A 21337-nucleotide genomic window follows, 5' to 3' on the forward strand; every position below is an offset into this window, starting at 1 on the left:
TTGGCCACCCCGTTGTGTCATGGGGCCAAGGGGTTTTGCTTTCCATTCTGGGCGGTGTTCATACCATGGGCTCAGGGTTGGGTCCCTGTGGTCGTAAGGCAGGTGCTCAGGAAATGCCACGTGATGGTTTGTGCAGGGGTGGCTGAGTCCCTGGAAGCGCTCTGACCCGCTAGGAATCCCGGGCCCAGGGGCTGGTCTGACCATGGCAGGCAGGGGGCATTGCTAACTGTTAGTGACTGAGAAGCTGTCGGGACATCAGCTTCAAAGCCCTGGGGTGGGGCAGAGCAGGAGCAGGCAGCACCCACACCCTCGCCTCCTCGACCTGGTTCCCCTTTGCATCATGCTGTCCACAGTGGGGGTCCCACGGTCATTCTCTACCCAGATCTTTTGGGTGTAGGCTCCTCAGCCGCCCACTCCTGCCTTTGGGTCCCTCCTTACTCTGCTCCCTCAGACACCAAACTCTGCCTTCCCACACCTCTGTGCCTTCGCACAGGCTGATCTCCTGCCTCCAGTGAACCCGTTTCTCTTTCATGTCCCTCCACAGAGCCCCTTCCTCACACTGGCTCCCCCAGCTCGGGTGGGGCCCATTCAGGCTCCAAGCCTTTGGACGGACGGAGGCTTGAAGAGAGGCCACATCCATCCCTGATCACACGGCGAAGTCCCAGTGACTTGGGTCTGACAGCCATTCTGCAGTGGGACATCCTGGCCACTCCCCACTCCACTGTCTGTCCAGGGAGCTCCGAAAGGCACCATCCCCCGAACGTTTCAGCTCGGGAGCAAGGTGCCTCCCGATTTTCACGCCCCAAGTTCTTCCCACTGCCCCTGGCTCCTCGAATGGCAGCCTGGGAGGTGGGTGTACCAGGAAGTGCAGCAGATAAAGGGGACAATCACCCCTGTCACCCTGCAGGGCTGCAGCTAACTCAGGACCCGGCCTGGCACCCAAACAGCTGAGTTCTTCCAGCTCTTTGTGGTTTCTTCCTTTGTTTAGGAGGCTGAAGGCACAGCAGGCTTAAGGCTCAGTAGCTCCTCCCAGTGGCCTGGAGTCGGCTCCAAATCTGGGCCGTCTCAGAGGTGGTACAGTTTGGAGTTTTTCATGTTGGCCTCCAGACCCAGTTCTTAGGAGGAGGCACCAAGGTTACAAGATAGGAGGAGCATCCACCTCAGGCTCACCAGGCCCAAGAGTCAGTGTCAGCCTCAAGTCCCTGGGCCCTGTGAGCCCCACTTCCATTGCTCTGTCCTCAGGCACTGTTGAAATATACTTTTTATTGCATTTCTGCCGTTTTACAAAAATATGACAAAATAAATTAAAAACAAATAAATAATTGCCTGCTCTGTGTGTGTTCTGTTGTTGAGGGGGGTTCATTTCCCCCATCCTAGTCAAAGGGAAAACGGCAGATAGGGGGGCTAGGCCCTCGCCCCAGGAGGAGGAGCCCAAGGGAGCCAAAGCATTTTCTGGGCTGTGGCTGCCCATTGGTGACTGCTATTGCATGAGAATAGGAAGGCAGGGCGCCAGGCAGAGCTAGTGCCATCCACTGGGCCAGCACACAGCCTGGGGGCTGGGAGAGGCTGAGGGGGACTCGGGGGGCTCGGAGGATGGTGGCAGAGGCAGAGGTGCAAGGCTGTAGAAGCTGGTGTCTCCTGGCAGGGGCTGGGGAGCGGGCGGGGGCCCAGCCAGGGCACAGGGCGGGCACTCAGCATTGCTGGCAGGGGCCTGGCGGGGGGCAGTGCCTTCGCCCCCACAGCCCCAAGGCCCATCCCACTGCCAACAGCTGGCGGGTGGTGTCGGGGGCCTGGGCAGAAGCGATGGCGTTGATGGCACGGGGCTTCGGCTGCTGCGGGTGCGAAGGGCTGCGGTGCCCGCTGGGGCCAGCGCTGTCCCTGCGGAGGTGAGAGGGGCCGTTCCGGAGAATGCCGCCCCGTGGTCACTGGACCCCACTCGGGGCCCTGCCTGCACTCCCCCCCACTCCCAGGCACATCAGGGCCTTATTGCTTCTGATCAGCTTTGGGGTTTATCTCCCGCCTGCAGCACTGTGCCTTCCCCCCTCTGGGGAGAGTCAGTCTGAGGAAGTCCCTTGACTTCAGACCTAAGTCTCTGGTCCTGCAACTTCCACCTCTTGGGCTCCCTAGGTGCTGGACTCCTGGCTGGGGTTGGGACAAGTGAGGTGAGAGAGGCCAGGGGTGAGGCCTGGGTCTCTGCTCCGCCTGTGGCTGCAGCCTGTGGCCAAGCTGGCCGAGCTCCCTGGTTGGGCAGCCTCAAGCCCTGCATCCAGGAAGGCCTCCTCCAACACTGGGCTTCAGGGTGGGAACTTGCATAGAGGCCTGGGGGGTCCAGGCCCCCCAGTTAGCTGGGTGTAGAGACTTATGGGGGGCAGGAAAGGCTGGGCCAGGTGGTGAAGGGGCCTCCCTCATCTCTGGCAGGCCGGGTGCCCGGGGAAGGCACCGGGACAGGGCGCTTTGGCATCCCTCCCTGGGGTGAGGAGGGTCAGGCACAGGGCTCCAGGCACTAGAGGGTCCTGAAGACTGAGCAGTCTTTTCTGAGGGGCTTTAGGTACCACAGATCTAGGTCCCCAACCGGTATCAGAGGCCTGTGTCCCCTTCAGCCCCACTCCCCAGGCCTGGCTTCCCCTCCATATCCCCAAATCCCAGCCCAGAGTCCCCACCCCCGAGTTAAAGCTTGTGACCTGAGCCTTCCTCTTCCGGCCGGAGGACATCTGGCTCCTCAGCTGCAGCCTCGTCTGCCGGCCCACAGCGCTGGGCCCGGCCACCGCCACCGCCACCGCCACCGCCACCGCCACTGCCAGGGGTCCCTTCCAATCGGACCTGCCCGCCCACCCCATTGGCCCCAGCCTCAGCCCGGGCTCCACTGCCAAAGGGGAAGAGCTTGCTGGCGTGGAAGGCCTTGGGTGGCGAGTGGCTGCGCTCGGGGTCCCGCCGGGTCTCGGGTGACTTGAGGAACTTGAGGAAGGCCGGCAGGCGGGTATCGCTGCCTGTGGGTGACTGAGCAGGGGTGGGCCGCGGGGCGGGGCCGGGCCCAGTGCCCGCTATTGAGGATGTGGCCCCTGATGACAAAAACTTGCCCTGCAGCGGGATGATCTGCTTCAGCTTCATGACATTGTTGGGTGCCAGCAAGGACCCTGGGCGCTTGGGCCGCTCGGAACCATGGCCACCCACCCCGCTGCCCTTGGCCTTGGCCGAGGCCTTCTCAGGGGCAGCGGGGTCCAGCCCGGAGCCCTCCGCCCGGGTCTCCTCCCGGCTGCTGGTGTCACGCTCCCGCCGGGGGTGGTGCTCTGTGTGGCGCTGGCGCTCCTCCTCCTCCCTCCGCTTCCGCTGCTGCTGCTGGTAGCGGTGCTGGGCCTGGCGCTCGTGTCTCTGTGGGCAGAGTGGGCCGTTAGAGGGACGGGGAAGAGAGGGTGTGTGAGCTCCTCTAGAAGTGGGGAGAGATCTAAACACCGAGTGGGTGTTCACTGCATCTCTTGACCCACACCGGTGCTTTCTGAAAATTGAGAAGAGAAAGTACATTTACTGGCCACCAACTGTCTCCACCCATGTGCCAGACACCGTCTTATTAGCTGGGAGAGTATCAACAAATATTGGGCCTCCGTGGGCCTCTGCCTTCTGGAAAACCAGCCAGAGACAGAGCTGTGACAGGCACAGACCAGAGTCCTCACTGGCCAGTCCACTTGCCACATGTGGCTTTTGCAATGTCAATCCAGGTATGTGTTGGCCACCTGTTCTGAGGGGCCACATGGGCAGCACAGACACAGGACACTTCTGTCACCATGGAGAGCTCTGTGGATTGGTCCTGGACAGCTCCACGGGTCACACCCATGAGCTCATTTCTGAGGAATGTGGCAGAGGCTGGGCTTCCAGGAAGCAGCGTCAGCGTCAGCGTCAGCGTCAGCGTCCGTGCCCCTGATCCTGAACGAGCTGGTGGTGACTGCATGCTCGGAGTGCCAGCCCTGTGCTGGGTGCTTCCAGAAGGGATCGGGTCCGTTTGGAGTGCTAATTCTTACCCCAGGCTCTGCACGCTTGCCTTCCCGCGAAGGCCATGGCCACCAGCCAGGCAAGGGGATGGCCCAATGAGCGGAGGAGGTAAACAGCCCAGCCCATCCCGAGTACCTTGAAGGCCTCCCGGCGCTGGTATTCGAGCTTGGCCATCTCTTCAGCCACCCACCCTGGGATGTCAGGGATGGCCACGTGGATGAGGTACTTGAGAAGCAGAGCGAAGTGCTGAGGCAACAGAGGAGGAGGTTGGAGGTGGCAGGCTCAGGGGTGCCTGCCATCCGCCCGGCTTCCTTGTCCGGCCGCCCGGCTTCCTCACCTGGCCCCCAGCCCTACCTCAAGCACCACCACGGACACGATGGCCGCCTCGGGACTGAGCCAGGGGAAGAGGCGCTGCAGCTGCCCACACTGGCCGATGAGATAGCAGTTGACTATGATCGCCAGGACACCCATGGCCTCCATCACCTTCTGTGGGGGGACACGGTGGGGCTCAGGTGGGATCAGCCCCCCTCTCTGGGCCTTGTGCTCCTTCCCGGTGCACCCCGTCTCCCTGTGCACCTCAGCTTGGAGCCCTTGGCCCTCCCACACCTGCCACTGGCCGATGCTCTCGACCCGCTGCCCAAAGGGCCGCTGCAGCCCCGTGCACAGCTTGAGGGCATCACTGCGGATCTCAATGAGGTTGTTGACCAGGGCGCACAGCGCAGCCAGGGGGAAGGCAGACGAGAAGAGCACGACGTAGCCAAACTGCACGAACATCTCCTGGTAGTCCTGGAACGTGTCCTGCGGGCGGGCGCCTACTCAGACCAGGACACTTCCTCCCTCGGACTACCTTTCTCCGTCAAGGCCACCTCCCTTAGATTATCCCCTATGGACCCAGAGCCTCCCCTCCGGCAGGCTCCTGCTTACATCAAGGGCCCCGTTATTTCCCCGAACCGCCACCAACAGACTGTGTGCCCGCCCCTCCGAGGGCCCTGCCGCCACCCGCAGACACCTGCCTTACCTCGTACTTCTTCATACAGCTCTCAAGCTCAGCCTGGGTGAGCTGGGGTGAGTGTTCCTCCTCGGGCGGGTCGATCCAAGAGGACCGATTCTGCCGCCGCTGCTTCTGGGCCAAGTTGCCTGAGCCAGTCTCCGGCTCCGGGCCCCCTTCTGGCCCCTGGTCACGGCCCTCACCCCCAGCCCGGCGGAGCAGGACAGCTGGGGGCTCCCGCTCAGGGCTGCCAGGTGCCCCCTCTACCTCATCATCTTCCTCCGCTAGTGTGAACACGCCCGGCTCCAGCCCCTTCTCAACCATTGTGGGGCTCCCCTCCTCCAGGAGGGCCTCCGGACTTGGGCCTGGCCGATGTCGCCTGACCCCCCGCTCAGCAAAGCTGACCTTCTTTAGACGGAGCCCGCAGTCCAGGAGGTCACCCTCCTCACCTTCTTCCTCGTCCTCATCTTCCTCCTCCTCCTCCTCCTCCTCTTCCTCCTCCTCCTTGCCCCCTCTCAATCCATTCCCTCCCTCCCCACCTTCCCCCGTGGGCCGCCGTTCCACTATGGCCTCTTCCTCCTCCTCTGGTGCCCCGCAGCCCCCACTGAGACACCTGCGGCGCCCTCTGCCACCACTGCTGCCACCCTCCTCAGCCTGGGGTTCAAGGTGGTAGGGTGCAGGGCGCCGAAGGCTGAGCAGGCCAAGCAGGGCCTGGGCCAGCTCCCAAGCGGCCTGTAGGCTGAGCTCGCCTCGGCCCAGCCGCCGGTACAGGTGTGGCTGCAGGACCTCGCGCACATTCTGAAGAAACTGGCGGGTGATCAGCAAAGTGGCCAGCATCTGGAGGCAGGAAAGGGGCGAAGAGAGCTTGCGTGGGGAGCAGGCAGGGCCCTGGGCACCAGGACAGGCTACTGGGATGGGGCCCCCATCCTCCCAGAGCACATTTCCAGACACCTCCCCCCCCCCCCCCCCCCCGCAACCCAGTTCCTAACTCCACCCTTTTGGAAGAGCCTAGACCAGCTGTGGGCAAACTACGGCCCCTTTGAAATGAATAAAACTAAAAAAAAAAAAAGACCGTACCCTTTTATGTAATGATGTTTACTTTGAATTTATATTAGTTCACACAAACACTCCATCCATGCTTTTGTTCCAGCCCTCCGGCCCAGTTTAAGAACCCATTGTGGCCCTCGAGTCAAAAAGTTTGCCCACCCCTGGCCTAGACACAGAGTCCCCAGCCTCCATCACTGTTCACCTGCCGCCAATCACAGCCCGACCAGCCACCGTGCTCCTGGCCCACCTTGCTGAGGGCTCAGGGCTACCCTGCTTACAGCACCACCTGGGAGCTCAGCCACTGCCCAGGGCCCTGCGGGGCTGCCATCTGCACCACGCCAGGGGGGCCCCATCCCCTCGTAGCATGCACCCTCAGCTTGTCGTGAGGCCCCCAGCACAGCCATGCTGCCTGCCCCAGCGAGGCCCTCAGACTCGCCACCTGCCCATACTTTGGCCTGGGCCAGGTGCAGGAGGCCCCGGAGGGAGAGGAGGAGCAGTTGGAACTGCAAGGCCATGAGAGGGCCCAGCACCGCCTGAAGCTGCCGCTCGAGGCTCTGGGACAGGGACAGGACGAGCAGGAGCTGTGAAGGGACCGACGGACAAGCAGACAGACAGATGGGGGGGTGACAGGCAGAGAGGACAAACAGATGGACGGATGGACAGAGAGGAGAAAAGGATGGAGGATGGGGGAAGGGCTGGAGAGCCCACGGACCCCTTGGGCCAGGCCCGGCCCCCCGTTGGCCACCATGCAGGCAGGGCACTGCCTTCAGCCAGGGGCTCACCTCTTTCAGGCGCTCCATGTCCTTGAGGTAGAAGCCAATGTAGAAGAGGCTCAGGTAGGAATTGATGAACTGAAACTGTGGGGAGCAGGCAGTGGTCACCCTGCTGCCCCGTCCCCAGGAGTCCTGCCGTGCCCCGCCTGTTGGCTGCCACTCACCAGAACAACCTTGATAATGAGGTGCTTCTCGTAGGCGCTCTCCAGCCGGTAATTCTCTGGGGGTCAAAGGGGCGAGTAAAGGGGCGGCCTGGGGTCCCTGTGGGGATTGGGGACCTTCCTCCCGGGGGCTGGGCAGCAGGGACCTCCCCTCAGAGAGCATACCCATGTCATTGAGCCATATGGCAAGTTTCTTGTAGCCCTCCGCACTTATGCTGACCAGCAGGGCCAGCATGACCTTGGGCAGGAACCGGGCCAGACGGGGCAGCCCCTTCACACTCAGCACCAGCTCCTGCAGGGGTAGGGCGTTCATGGGTCACCCTGGCAGCTGGGCTAGGCTCAGGCTGGACCTGGGTGGGTGGTCACCAGGTCCGGGCTGGGGCTGGGGCCCCGAGATCACCTGCAACTGGAAACAGCCAAGCATCAGCAGGAACACGCAGGCCAGGCAGGCGAGGCACAAGGGAACACTCACAAACAGCTGGAAGAGCAGCCGCTTCCAGGGCGGGTAGTAGAACTCCTCGGCCCGCGTCACCGGGCTGATGCGCCGCACACCCTGGTGGAGGGCAGGGGCCAAGCCCGGCTTGGAGCAGAGGGGCTGCCCCCGACCCCCCACCCTTACCCATCCTCTGAAGTCATTTTCCCTCCAGCAGGCCCTCGCTTTCCCGGTACCCCCACCTGGTGCCTCCTTCCCAGTCTCCTGAGTCCAAGTTCCCACCTTTCTCCTCTGAGTATGCAGAGTGCTCCCCACCCCCTTTGGCACACCCTTTCTGAGGCTGTAGCTGGATTTCACAGCTCCCGTCTTTGCTCCTACAGTGCTTCCTGCCTCCAACTCCCATTCTTGGAGTCCTTGGACCCAGCAGCTTCTGACTGACCCTGAACTGGGGTCGTGGCTCCTCCACGGCTTCCCCTGGTGAGTCCAGAGTCCCCCACTTGTAGGCCAGCTCTGCCCCCCTCCGTTTCCACTCCTCCAAGAAGAGTGTTGACCAGACCACGTTGAACAGGGCGAAGACCACGCAGGATACATCCTGGCTTGTCTGGGGGCGACAAAGAGGATTCAGCTGTTATCCAGGCTGGGCCAGGAAGGGGGCTGTCTCAAGTGCCCCAGCCCACGCCTGGCCCATGCCCAGCACCTGATCGGCTTCTGTGAACGTGTACAGGACGGAGCCGAAGACAGCTGGATAGACCATCGCCGACGTGTAGAAGCCCAGCCAGGCAAAGTACATGGCAATCTTCACACCAAAATAGTCGCAGATCTCATCTGCAGGGGTGGGCGGGTGGGAAGGGGTCCCCGGTCAGCCCTGCCCTCCTCCTGGGACTCCTGCACACCCCCTGGCCCCGGCCACACCTAGGGGCTGGTTTTCACACACAGCCTGCACCCAGGACTTCATGAGGCGGTTCAGGATGCGTTGCTCATGGACCGGGAACACTTGCTGGATGATCCCACGGGCAGCCAGCTCGGGGACTGTTGGGAGACAAGAATGGTGACCCTTGGCCCTCTGCCTGTGCCTGGCCTGGCCACACCCCTTTGGCTGAAACCCAAGTCACGGCTTTTTGCCTGCTCTTAAACCTGCAGAGGCTCTTCCCGAGGGGGGGTGGGGGGGGCGGGAGTTCTGGGTGGATGGAATATCTGGTTTTCCTCCAGAATTTGGGAGGTGCAGGCACAGGTGGGGAAGAGTGCAGGAAACCTAGAAAGGTGGGGGTCCCAGTGGGGAACCATGTTTTTCAATAAAGCCACCTCGGTTCATTACTCTGCATGTCTGAGGAATGGGGTGCCACGTTGGCATCAGAAGGTGAACTTGCAGCGGCTGGTTTCCTGGCGTGGAAACTGAGGCCCAGGCCACACAGCACAACGTGCAAGAGAGTGCTGTCCATGGTCCTGCCGCCGCCTTCTCCAGACCCAGAAAAGGTTCCTGTGGAACTGCCACCTGGAGGATCAGCCGCACCCTTGGCGGAGGCCTGGATCCTTGAGCTCATCGGGCCAGGCCCCACCCAGCTCTCTGCTCACCCGATTGTTGTATCTAGGCCCCGCCCTCCCGCCGCGATAGGCTGTCCTCGAAGAGACCCACCCCACTCCCCACACGTGGGAGTGGGCCCCGCCTCACTCACTGATTGGCTGGTCCTCCAGGAAACGCACGTTGTGCAGAGCCTCACCCTGCTTGGCTCGCAGGTTCTGAAGCCAGAAACGGATGATGCTCTGTCGCTCCTGTAGGGGACAGGGCGTGAGTACAGCGAGTAACGCCTGCAGACCAGGGATGTGCAGGATGTGCAGGATGTGCGCGGGGGGCTGAGCCGGCGCACCTGGGAGGTGAAGAAGCGTAGCTCACTCTCCACATTCTCGTAGATAAAGTCCTCCTCGCAGGAGAAGCCGCGGGTCCCCCCGCCAAACTCCGCCTTCACTGCTTTCCGCAGACCCAGCTCGTCGGCCCCTCGGAGGAGGCTGCAGGAAGGCAGGGGAGTGCGTCACGGGGAGACCCTGGCGCCCTGTCTTGGAGGGAGGGATGGTGCCCCTGGCGGCCGCCCGAGCCAAACACAGAACGGCCGGACCTTGTCGTTGGTGCTCGGTGCTCGGAAGGGCAGGGGGCTGGGTGTCAGGGTCAGCGAGAGGCCAGGGCCAGGGCCAGGGACTCGCCTCTCATACGTGGCGGTGACGAAGAAGGCATAGGCACGCGTGCGGCGGTGGTGGCGGACTTGCACTATGAGCTCGGGGATGCCCACGCGGATGTGGTTCAGCAGCCAGAGCAGCGTGTGGTCATCCGTCGTATCTGCCAAGGGTTGCAAGGACTGAGGAGTCTTGCCAGGATGGGTCCGAGGTCGCTTACAGACTCCCACTCAGGGGAGCCCCGTCTGAGCACGGTGCGGGTGGGCACAGGTACCTGGGAAGGTCATCAACACGTCGCAGTTCTCCGTGGGCACAGTCTTCATCCACGCCTTGTGGGACACCAGGTACCGACCCGCTTGCAAGAGCCGCTTCCCAAAAAGCTTATCTGGGGGGGAGGGGGCAGGCCGTCCAGGCCGTGGTCAGGCCACTTCTGGACCAGGAGCCTGGCCTCCAGCCCTTGCCCCTGCTCACACACTCACCAGGGCTCCTGGGCACTCAGCCTGGCTTTCAAGGCCCTGCAAGCTATGGACTTGGCCTGTTTCCTTGCCTTCAAGTCCTTGCACCAGCGGAACCCTCCTCCAGGAATGCCCTTCCCCCCAGACCCTCTCTTACAAATCTTACTCATTCTTGAGGCCCAGATCCGCCTCCAAAACCACAACTGATGGGGCCGCTTACTCGCAGCCCTGAGCGCTTCACCAGATTATGCCAGCGAGTCTCCACAGCTGGGCGTGATGCTTACCCCCATTTCCCAGGTGGGGAAACTGAGGTCCAAAGCATGTAAATCACGCGCCCAAGGTCACACAGCGGAGCTGGGGCTCGAACCCAGAACGGTATGATTCTATACCCTTTGCGGAGAGGAACTCTCAAGCGCAGATCGGTAGCCCCAGGGGTGACGGGCCGCAGCCTCCAGTCTGGGCTCCAGGAGGGGCGTGTCCGGGTCTCAGCGCTGGGACCCCCGCCCGCTGCACTGTTCTGGTCGCGCCCGCCCTGCCGCAGCCGCAGTGCCAGGAGGAGCCGGCCCCTCGACTGAACTCCAGACCGGAGACGGCTGACCCCAATTCCCCTCCCCGTCCAGCCGCCGCGCGCAGACAAGGCACCTGCAACCCTGACAGATGCAGCCGCCGCACACCTACCCAGAACTCCGGCCGCCGGAGCTGCAGGCTCGCCCTCTGGCGGGGGCCTCTTGCCGCGCTCGCCCTCCAGGGACGTACCCCCAGTGCCAGGGGTAGCTTCGGCCATAGCGAGGGCAGCGCGGGCAGGGCAAGTCAGCGGCCACAGGCTGCCCGGACGCCGGGGGTCGGCGGGCACATGGGGCCGGTGCAGCCCCGGAGCGCCCCAGAGGAGGAGACAAAGGCCGCGCCCGCCCGCGCCGGCTGCGTCTCCGCGTGCCCGAACGCTGCTTCTCGTCCCCGCCCGCGCCGAGCCTGGCCTCTCCTGCTCGGCCCCGCGCACGTCGCTCTCGGATCCTCAATTCCGCCCTAGTTGTTTTCTAGGTTTCGTTCTCGCCCGCCCACCTCACGCTCTGGTGCTGGTTCCCGCCCGCACCGCACCAAAGGTGCATTCCCCTTCTTGTCCCCGCCCGCTCCAGATTCTGGGTCTTGTCCCCGCCCGCTCCAGATTCTGGGTCTGGTCCCCGCCCGCTCCAGATTCTGGGTCTCGTCTCCGCCCGCTCCGGATTCTCCTCCTGAGTTTCCCCATCCGAAGAGGCGCGTTTGGAACCTGAGATGCCAGTGATTGAACTAGAACAATACATTAAGCGGGGGAGGCCTGGTCTGGGGAGATTCCGGGTAACAATAACTAATAACGACCACAGCAGAATGTGAATAATTATAGCAGGTCCTGTCTCAGCCCTTAGCCCTGCCCTAGAACACCGCCCAGGACGTCCTCCACCCCCTCTTCCTTCAATCCACGCGCGCATCCATCAGGATGTAACCGTCTCGGGAAGGACTGGATCGAGTTGCCAGTTTAGCAAATAAAAACACAATCCTCCCAGTTAGTTAGATATGTTCTCCTAAAAAATAACAGGCCTTTCAAAGTGAAAAGCAAAAAGCATTTATTTGGGATCAATAAGAATAGCTATTTGGGATGGGCTGATTAGGGCAGAAGTCCAAACAGTGTTGCAATTAGGAGACGAAGGCAATGGGTATTGATGAGAAAGAGAAGGCGAACAATTACATCGTCAGCAGGAAGGCATTTCTATTGGTGCAGATAACAGGGATGTTAACGCTAAACAATGTTTAAAATTGCAGTCCGGTAGTCATAATACCTTTCTTATCTTTGCAAATAGTTCTTCAGAAAATACGTTTGCTTAGACCCAGTCCAAAGGTTTGAGGCATAACACATGTAAAGCAGTTCCTTTGGGATGGCGGCTTCTGCTCCATTTTATTTACTTGTCTCTCTTTTAAAATTTTTTTATTATTATTGATTTCAGAGAGGAAGGGAAAGGGAGAGAAACATCAGTGATAAGAGAGAATCATCCATCAGCGGTCTCCTGTCTCCTGCACGCCCCCTATGGGAATCCAACCTGCACCGCGGGGATGTACCCTGCACGGGACCTCCTGGTTCATAGGTTAGCACTCAGCCGCTGACCAACACCAGCCGGGCTTTTGTCTTTTTGTTTGTTTTAGTTTAAATTTTTTTAAATTTTTGTTTGTTTTCTTTCTTTTTTTCTGCTCCATTTTAAAGTGACTCCATTTATATTACTTTTTTTTTAATTGATGAGAGAGAGAGGAAGGAACATCCATTTGCTGTTCCACTCATTTATGCATTCATTGGTGGCTTCCTGTATATGCGCTGACCAGGGATAAAACCCGCAACCTTGGACTAGGGGGGCAAGGCTCCAACCAACTGGGTTACCAGGCCAGAGCAGTTTATATTACTTTTTTTTTTTTCCAATATATTTTATTGATTTTTTACAGAGAAGAAGGAGAGAGATAGAGAGTTAGAAACATCGATGAGAGAGAAACATCGATCAGCTGCCTCCTGCACATCTCCCACGGAGAATGTGCCTGCAACCCAGGTACATGCCCTTGACCGGAATCGAACCTGAGACCCTTCAGTCCGCAGGCCGACGCTCTAGCCACTGAGCCAAACCGGTTTCGGCTTATATTACTTTTTACAAATGTGAGTTTCAGATAAACGAATAAATCTTTAATAGGTCCCAAATATTACATGGGACACAGCATTATTCATTGTTTATATGCAATTCACATTTAACTGGGCATCCTGTATTGTGTCTGGCAACCAGACTCCTGCCCATCCTGAGTTGCCTCCTCCCTTAGAGAGAGCCCAGCGAAGGCAGGTGCCCGTTCTGGGTCTCAGAATGCACACAGTAGATGCTTGATGTATACTTGTGACAGGTGGAGCAGCTCAGAGACAGCGAATGCATTGTTAGTCCTTTTTCTACAAAGTTAAAAGTTGAGCAGGGCGGGGCGTGGGAGAAAAGAGAACTCTAGCCTTTCCGACCGATTCTTTCCCAAATGCAGGTGCTCTGCCCGCCCGCTCCATCCAAGAACCGAAGAATTGGCCATGAGAAAGCGTCCCCGAGACCCCGCCCAGCCAGTGCCAGGAATTCCACCGTCAGCTCTTCCTTCTGCTACGATCCCACGTTCTCCTAAGTTAACCTGAAAGTAATCGCGAGACTCACGTTTCTGGCTTTCGATGGGGGAGGAGGGGTCGGGGGTCCCGAGGCAGACGACATTCAGCTCTGCAGGAGCAGGTCGGGGCCAGGGGTAGAGAGGGCTGTGCTGGGGGTTCCGGGAGGCGGCCTTGGAGCCAGGCCGCCTGAGGATGAATTTGGCAATTGAGGAAGGATATTGGAGGCCGAGGGAGCGGCGGGAGAGAAAGCCGGGAAGGGATGCAAACCTGGAGAGCCCCGGGAAAACGAGTGGGCATCTCCCCAGAAGATTTGCCCAGCGCCGGAACTGTCCCCCTGGGCCTCTGAAATGCTCTTGCTTCACCTAATGCTACGGAGTAGCTCGAGAGAGAAACGGGACTCGAACTCTCACCTCTGTCATTCCTACCGCTCAGCGCCCGCGTTCCTCCCACCCCTCCTTTCCGGCATTTCGGATGCCCGCAGCTCTAGGATCTTAAAAATTCAGTCTAGTGTTGCCAGGGGAAACGATTTCGCTGCAACCCCACGTGCAGGCCCTGCCTCTTTCCCAGGCACCAGCCAATAGAAACGCAGATCGTCAGTGGGTTGGCCGGTCCGTCTTTTGAGGGGCCCAATGGCAGCTGCGAATCCTTGAGCACGTGACCATCCAGCTGCGGAGTGGGCGGGGCCTCCTGTCCGGACTCGCAACCTCTGGGCTGGGCAGGCGGGCCGGTCGCTGCTGGGAATCCATGTGGCGGGGGCTCCGGACGCTGGTAGCCCGGGCGGCACGTGGGCCTTGCAGGTGGGATGGCCGGGGAAGGGGTGTGTCAGCGTGGGGCGTTACTTGGGCTACAAGTCCTCTCGGTGGGGCTTGGGGGCGCTCAGTTCCCTGCGGCAGAGCCAAGCTTTCGAGTTCTTCCAAGCCCCCATCTACTCCGCCCCCTTCCGCAGTCCCCCGGCCTCAGGGTCCTCAATCCGGTCACCCTCTGGCCCCAGGCCCTCCGGTCTCCACACCCCCAGCCACAGAGGCTGCTTGCACTTGGGGCATTTCTCCACCGTCGAACCCTCGATCCACCTGCCTGCTCTGCGGCAGAGCCTCCACGATGCACTCCTGTCCCAGACCGTGCGCGCGCCAGGGCAGCGGCACCCCAGCTCCTGGGTCCGGGGCCACCATCTTCGCGCTGAGCTCTGGCCAAGGCCGCTGTGGCATCGCCGTGATCCGGACCAGCGGTCCTGCCAGCGGGCACGCCCTCCGCAGCTTGACTGCACCCCGGGAGCTACCCCGCGCCCGCAGCGCCAGCCTGCGCCTGCTCACCGACCCCCGCTCCGGGGAGCCGCTGGACCGCGCCTTAGTGCTCTGGTTCCCAGGTGAGCGCCTTCAGACCCCGAGCCTTCCCTAGCTCCCAGGACCCAGTAGACCACCTCAGGCGGTTGCCCAGCCTATGCCCTTCCCTCCTCACCACACCAGGTCCCCACAGTTTCACGGGTGAGGACTGTGCGGAGTTCCACGTGCATGGAGGCCCGGCAGTGGTGAGTGGCGTCCTGCAGGCCCTGGGTGAGTCTACAGCCTGGGGTTCGAGGTCTGGCCCGCCCAGTGGGCCTGGATGGGGGCCAGGGTCTCAGCACCCGGGACCGTCCCGCAGGCAGGGTGCCAGGGCTGCGGCCTGCGGAGGCGGGTGAGTTCACCAGACGGGCCTTTGCCCACGGGAAGCTGAGCTTGACGGAGGTGGAGGGGCTGGCGGATCTGATCCATGCGGAGACGGAGGCGCAGCGGCGGCAGGCCCTGAGGCAGCTGGATGGGGAGCTGGGCCAGCTCTGCGGTGGCTGGGCCGAGACCCTCACTCAGGCAAGTCCCCATTTGCCCATCCTCTGCCTCTGAGACCCCCATCTGCCCATCCCCTGTATGAGAGCGTCTGGTCTATGAACCTCCAATCTGATCCCCCAAGTCAGGCTGGACCTGGGCAAATTGGGGGGCTAGGGGGTGGGTTCCTGGGTGATAACACCACATACCTCCCCTCCCCCAGGCTTTGGCCCATGTGGAGGCCTATATCGACTTTGGGGAGGATGACAACCTGGAGGAGGGCATCCTGGAGCAAGGTGTGTTGGCCTGGGGGTCACGGGTGGGGACACCTGGCATTTCAGCCCCTAGAAGGCCCCCCCTCCGCTTTCTTTTGTCCACAGCTGACAGCCAAGTGCGAGAGCTGGAGGTGGCACTGGACACACATCTGCGAGATGCTAGGCGTGGGCAGAGGCTGCGCTCAGGGGCGCACGTGGTGGTCACGGGACCCCCCAACGCGGGCAAGAGCAGCCTAGTAAACCTACTCAGTGCGTGGGAGGTGGGCAGGGGGCGGGCCTGAGCTGTTGAGGTATGGGGAAGGGCCGGGGAGGATGAAAGCTCTCGCCTGCCAGGGACTGGAGCTGCGAGAGGGGCTCCCTCGTCTTCACTGACTTCCGCCCGTCCCCCTCCCCAGGCCGGAAGCCAGTGTCCATCGTGTCCCCAGAGCCGGGGACCACCCGTGACGTGCTGGAGACCCCTGTAGACCTGGCCGGGTTCCCAGCGCTGCTGAGCGACACGGCAGGGCTGCGGGAGGGTCAGGGGCCGGTGGAGCAGGAGGGTGTACGGCGCGCCCGAGAGAGGTGGGTGGGGGGGCAGACAGGGTGGTGGGAGAGGGAGATGTGCCCCTTCCTGTCCCTGTTGTATTTGTTATTCTTTCTTCTTGAATCAGAGATTTAACTGGGGGCTCTGTGATTTGGGGAGAGCAGCCCTTAGATTTGGGCCTCTGCCCACATGTTCTGCTCCACCCCTGACACTCGGCCCCACCCCTACCCCCAATGCTCTGCTCCGCCCCCACATCAGCCCAGTTCCCGAAATTGCTCTACTCTGGGGTCACTTCTCAGCCGACTCTCCCTGCTCCTCCAGGCTGGAGCAGGCTGACCTCATCCTGGCCATGCTCGACGCCTCTGACCTGGCCTCTCCATCCAGCTGCAACTTTCTGGACACGGTTGTCACCCCCGCGATAGCTCGGAGCCCCAATGGGAACAGCCAGCGCCTCTTGCTGGTGCTGAACAAGTCGGACCTGCTGCCCCCTGGGGGTCCAGACCTCAGCCCTGAACTGCCCCCGCACCTGCTGCTGTCCTGCCTGACCGGGGAGGGGCTGGACCGCCTCCTGGAGGCACTGAGGACGGAGCTGGCTATAGTGTGAGCCTTGCCTTGCCCACCCCACAGCCTCTACACAAGTTCAAGCGGGGGCTGAGCCACGGCTCTGGGCACATGCCTGCCTGCAGGCTCAGTTTCTGTCTCTGCAGAATGAGTATGCTCATCCCCCTTTGAGCGATGGTTATAAAGCTAAGAGAGACCGTGTTCTTTGTCCCTTGCAGGTGCGGGAACCCATCCACAGGCCCACCACTTCTGACGCGGGCCAGGCACCAACATCACCTCCAGGGTTGCCTGGATGCCCTTGGCCACTACAAGCAAGCTACAGATGTAGCCCTGGCAGCCGAGGCGCTGCGGGTCGCCCGGGGACACCTGGCCCGCCTCCACGGTGGAGGGGGCACCGAGGAGATCCTGGACATCATCTTCCGGGACTTCTGCGTGGGCAAATGAGGGGACCGCTGAAGATTGAACCAGGCTGGATGGACACCCAGGGACACCCAGAGCCTTGAGACGCCTGGGAATAGCTCAGGCCAAGCGAGGTTTTCATTTTCTTGGGGAAGACCTTGGCCGCAAAACACGAGTGAGCTCCCTATTGCTGATGGTGACCACGCTCTAGCTGGCCAGGGTTCCCCCACGGGGACTTGCTGGGGTTCAGGCCCTCGAGTGGGGCTGAGCAGAGGTCCCTTTGGGCACCTGGTCCTGCGGGAGTAGCCGTGAGGGTTGGGAGGGAGTTAGGAGAGTCTCAGGGGTCTGTTTTCCGTAGTTTTAATGTATTTTGTAAATACCAAAGGAAAAAATCTCAGGTGATCCGGAAACGTGGAAACCCTCCCCCCCCGCCACTGGTGTCACAGCATAACTTGTGTCCTTCCAGAACTTTCTCTGAGTGTTTGTATACTTGTGAATGCGCCTGTAAAATATGTTTTATCTTGTATAGTCTACAAACTTTGTGTGTTTATTGCTCTGCAGGTTGTCATTCCTTTTTTAATATTAACCTTGGAACTTTGTCTCTTGTATCTTAAAAGTGACTTGCAAAATCCTGGGGGCCCTACTTCCTTTCCAAGATTACTAGTCTCCGTCGATTGATTGATTCATTCCTTTACTCATTTAGTGAGTATTTACCAAGCACCCTCTATGGTCTAGAATTGTGCACATCCTTTTACTGGATCTTCATAACAGCACAATGCAGCGGGCAGTTCTAAAGATGAGGAGACAGACTCGGGATAGTAGCTGGTGGTGGAGGTCCCCAGCTTTGGGATTTGCACATAGGTCTGTTCGACTGAGTTCACTGTGGGCCTTCTGTGCCAAGGCCGAGTGCAGGGTGCTGGGAACATGGACAGAAGCAAGCAAGCATCGCCTCTCCCCTTGTTAGAGATCTAGCTCTTTCCATTGAGGCCTGATGGCTGCCGTGTGAATTTACAATGAGGGGTGCCCTGGTTAGGGACCTGTGGGGTGAGATCCAGGAAGGCCCCAGCGTGAGGCCTTTTATTCTGGGATTTTAGGAGGGCCTGCTATGGCGCTGACAAACCAGCAGAGGGCGCCTTGCTCTAACAAGGAGGTGCCTGGCAGTCCTCCCTCAGAGTTCCAGCCCCCTAGGGTTCTAGGGATTCGGGCATCTACACCCACCTGGCGGTTCACGAATCGTCAACTCTCCCTGCCAGAGGTGGAAACTGAGTCTCCAATAGGACCAGGATCTTTTCCAGAATTAGGAAAAGACCTCCACCTCCAGCAGTTGACACAATCGCTCAGATTCCAGGGGACAGGTGAGCAGAGCCTGGGAGTTGTCCAGGGCCCACAAAGGGTATGAGAGGGTCTTTAGGAGGCTCCCATGTCCTTGCGGACTTCATTGCAATATGTCACTATTTACTGATTTCTTTGCTTATGCAGCAGCTGGGATCGCTCCTGAATGGGGTGCTCCTGGGTGGAAAGGGTTACTGAGAGCTGAGTCCCTGGATATTACGCCCATTTTTCAGAAAAGCAATTGATGCCCAGAGAAGAAAAGCAATGATGTCGGTCCAGTGGGGGTAATCGTCCAGATGTCATGCATGGGGAGGGTCTGGAGGGCTCCCAGGAAGGGTGAGCGTGGTCCAGGTGGGGCGGAGACGCTGGGGGCAGGATGCCTGAGCCCCCTGGGCCAGTGATGGTGAACCTATGACATGCGTGTCAGAGGTGACACGCGAACTCATTTTTTGGGTTGATTTTTCTTTGTTAAATGGCATTTAAATATATAAAATAAATATCAAAAATATAAATCTTTGTTTTACTATGGTTGCAAATATCAAAAAATTTCTATATGTGACACGGCACCAGAGTTAAGTTAGGGTTTTTCAAAATGCTGACACGCCGAGCTCAAAAGGTTCTCCATCACTGCCCTAGGCCCTGGCACAGGGCTGGACCAAGGTCCTTGGCTACAGTCCCTTTTTTCCAAGAAGGGTGAGGTGGTTTGTGGGAAGCAGCCATGGGGGTTATTTATAGAGGCCACAGGAAATCCCCAAAGAGTCAGTACCTCACCCGGCGGCTGGACCACAGGGCCAGGGAGGGGGTCTGCCAATTGCGCCCAACTGGTACTCCGTCCCTGCCCCTCCCCAGAGAGCCACCAAGCCTGGGTGAGTCAGAGCCACAGGATCAGAGCCAGGAAGAGTGAGGGATGGGCCGGGGCGGCCCCAGGGGATGTGAGGGCTGCACCTGGGGCACCCAGGAGAGCTGTCTGGAGGCGGAACCTCTGGGGTGGGGCCTTAGAGGAAAAAGGATTTGTCAGGCAAGAAAAGGCATTCCAGTCTGGGTACAGCACACATTACAATGAAGAGTCAGTGAGTCTAGTCAGAGAACTAAATGTGCAGGGCAGCTGGAAGCCAGGGCTCATTGCACAAGGGTGAAGGGGCATGAGAGAGCCAAGGAACTGGACTTGGTGCTCAGGGTAATGGGGAGCCATGGAGGGTGTAAGGAGAGGGATGTGGTCAGATCCCAGGATGGAAAGATCTCTCTGGACCAGCCGGGGGGCCATAACGGAGGCAGAGGCTGAGGTCCAGGTGTTGGAGGACTGAGCCAGGGATGGGTATGGGGACTGGTGGGAGGGATGACATCCTGGGATGCTCTGAATGGGAGAGACCAGCCACGCGTTACAGACCTGTACCCAAGTGTCCAGAGAGTTTAGAACGATGACATCGCACTCATTTCTCAGATGAGAAAGTGGAGGCTGAGGTGGACTCAGCCAAAATTTGGATCAGGGATATCTGGTCCAGAACCCAAACTCTTACGGTTGCTGGGACTGGCCGGTGTCAGCAGGCCACGACTTCAGGCTGCTCAGGCAGTAGACTCAGGGTCACGGATGTCCCGCTTCCTTGGAGCCTCCAGACTGGTCTGTCTGGGCGGCCTGGCCTGGCTCACCCCCCTGCCCTGACTTGGCCGGGCGGGTTGGGGGGGCAGCCGAGTGTTTCCTGCAGCAGCGGTCTCTCTCACTCGCGCTTCCGCATCCAGGAAGTATCGCTCCTTTGTCCCTCCAGACGTGCCTGCCCTAAGCGTGTGCTCAGCCCTGGCTCCTCATGACTCATCCCCCCTCCCTGTCCTGGGCCCCAGGGGATGGGCTGGGGGGGAATCAAGGTGGGGGGAGGGGCAGGTACCAGCTGAGATTCTAGATCACAATTTTAGGTTGTTTTTCTGTCAGTGGCATTTGCTCCCCACCCCCCCCCCACCCCCCCCCCCGCCCCCAGAGTCTTTACATTTCAGAGATAAGACCCCAGGAATAGGGTAACTGAGTCAAAGGCTGGGTGCATCTTTTTTTTTTGGTGGAGATTCTGGGGATCGAACCCGGGGTCTCATACAGTTGGTGCATCTTTACTTTGATTAAATATCGCCACACTGCCCTGGCCCGGTTTGGCTCAGTGGATAGAGCGGACTGAAGGGTCCCAGGCTGGTTTCCTGTCAAGGGCACATGCCTGGGTTGCGGGCTTGATCCCCAGTAGGGGGCGTGCAGGAGGCAGCCAATCCATGTTACTCTCTCATCACTGATGTTTCTCTCTCTCTCCCTTTCCCTTCCTCTCTGAAATCAATAATCTATATCTATATCTATATATCTATATCTATATCTATATCTATATCTATATCTATATCTATGTCATCTCGCCACCCTAATTTCCAGAAGGACTATGGCGATGTTTTCATTCCTATCAGTCCTGTAGGAAATGCCCTTTCTTTCCGTCTTCACCAGCAGTCTGTGTTATGACCTTTAACCGTTCCCAGTCTCCTGGACGCAGTGTGACTTCCCTGTGTCTCTGCTGTGCTTTGCCCCGCTGCCGGCTAGCTTGGTGATCACGGCGTGGCAGTGCTCCCAAAGCAGGCTGCTGTCCTTTCTGGCATCCCCTCTTGCCACAAACAACAAAACAAAACAAAACAAATGGCCTGAGACTTTTGTGATTTTGTTCCTGGAATAATTTTGGCAGGGAGGAGTTCCTGCGATTCAGGACAGGCGGTGGCAACCTCCGCGGAGCATTATCATCAAGACTTGGGGGGATCTTTGCAAATGTAGAAAGGTGAAAGCTACAAAGGGGTAATCTGCATGGTAAGAAACTGCCTGGTAGAGACACAAAATCAGCCGGCCGGTGTGGCTCAGTGGTTGAGTGTTGACCCACGAACCAGGAGGTTACAGTGCCATTCTGGGATAGGGCACATGCCCGGGTTGCTGGCTCAGCCCCTGGTGGGGGTGTGCCGGAGGCAGCCTGATCAATGATTCTCTCTCATCAACGTTTCTCTCTCTCCCTTTCCCTTCTCTCTCTGTAATCAATAAAAACATATTTTAAAAAAAGTAGCTTCTCTTAAAAAAACAAAACAACAACAGCAAAATTGACAACAATTCTGTCTCTTCCCACAGAGACGCCCAGACCTTTCGGGGAGCGGGTGCACCCCCATGTTGTTCCTGGTTGAAGCTCTTCTGGCCCAGGGTGGTTGGGGTGGGAGTTTTCCAGTGTTTATCTTCTTTCCGGTCCTCTTGCTCAAGGCCAGGTGGTGCCTTTTTTATTTATTTATTTATTTATTTTTAAATATGT

General features: G+C 59.4%; 2 protein-coding genes across 5 annotated transcripts; one reads left to right on the forward strand and one right to left on the reverse strand.

Annotated features, from left to right (window-relative positions):
- Window positions 1-1243: 1243 nt before the first annotated feature.
- Window positions 1244-11117, reverse strand: ANO8 (anoctamin 8). 2 transcript variants are annotated; one of them, XM_070416356.1, is made up of 19 exons: window positions 10686-11117; window positions 9827-9937; window positions 9583-9715; window positions 9252-9390; window positions 9060-9156; window positions 8299-8415; window positions 8084-8211; window positions 7826-7987; window positions 7354-7506; window positions 7119-7245; window positions 6957-7012; window positions 6802-6876; window positions 6469-6600; window positions 5003-5809; window positions 4591-4782; window positions 4339-4470; window positions 4120-4230; window positions 2682-3369; window positions 1244-1878 (listed from the first exon to the last, which is right to left on the reverse strand). In XM_070416356.1, exons 1-19 carry the CDS (start codon window positions 10789-10791, stop codon window positions 1520-1522), a joined length of 3825 nt encoding a protein of 1274 aa, XP_070272457.1. In that variant the 5' UTR covers window positions 10792-11117; the 3' UTR covers window positions 1244-1519. The 2 variants fall into 2 exon arrangements, with proteins under 2 accessions (XP_070272457.1, XP_070272458.1); XM_070416357.1 differs by lacking the exon at window positions 6469-6600.
- Window positions 9746-17334, forward strand: GTPBP3 (GTP binding protein 3, mitochondrial). Of its 3 annotated transcripts, none has more exons than XM_070416360.1 (9): window positions 9747-9896; window positions 13038-14512; window positions 14613-14699; window positions 14788-14990; window positions 15169-15241; window positions 15287-15469; window positions 15616-15781; window positions 16065-16343; window positions 16523-17334. In XM_070416360.1, the coding sequence occupies exons 2-9, from the start codon at window positions 13894-13896 to the stop codon at window positions 16746-16748; spliced, it is 1836 nt and encodes a 611-aa protein (XP_070272461.1). In that variant the 5' UTR covers window positions 9747-9896; window positions 13038-13893; the 3' UTR covers window positions 16749-17334. The 3 variants fall into 3 exon arrangements, with proteins under 3 accessions (XP_070272460.1, XP_070272461.1, XP_070272462.1); XM_070416361.1 differs by having other exon boundaries at window positions 9751-9896; window positions 15326-15469; XM_070416359.1 differs by having other exon boundaries at window positions 9746-9896; window positions 15169-15469.
- Window positions 17335-21337: the final 4003 nt, after the last annotated feature.

This window comes from Myotis yumanensis, unplaced genomic scaffold (genome assembly GCF_028538775.1).
Source record: "Myotis yumanensis isolate MYYU_CA2020_CCGP unplaced genomic scaffold, mMyoYum1.0.hap1 SCAF_5, whole genome shotgun sequence".
NCBI classification, from domain to species: domain Eukaryota; kingdom Metazoa; phylum Chordata; class Mammalia; order Chiroptera; family Vespertilionidae; genus Myotis; species Myotis yumanensis.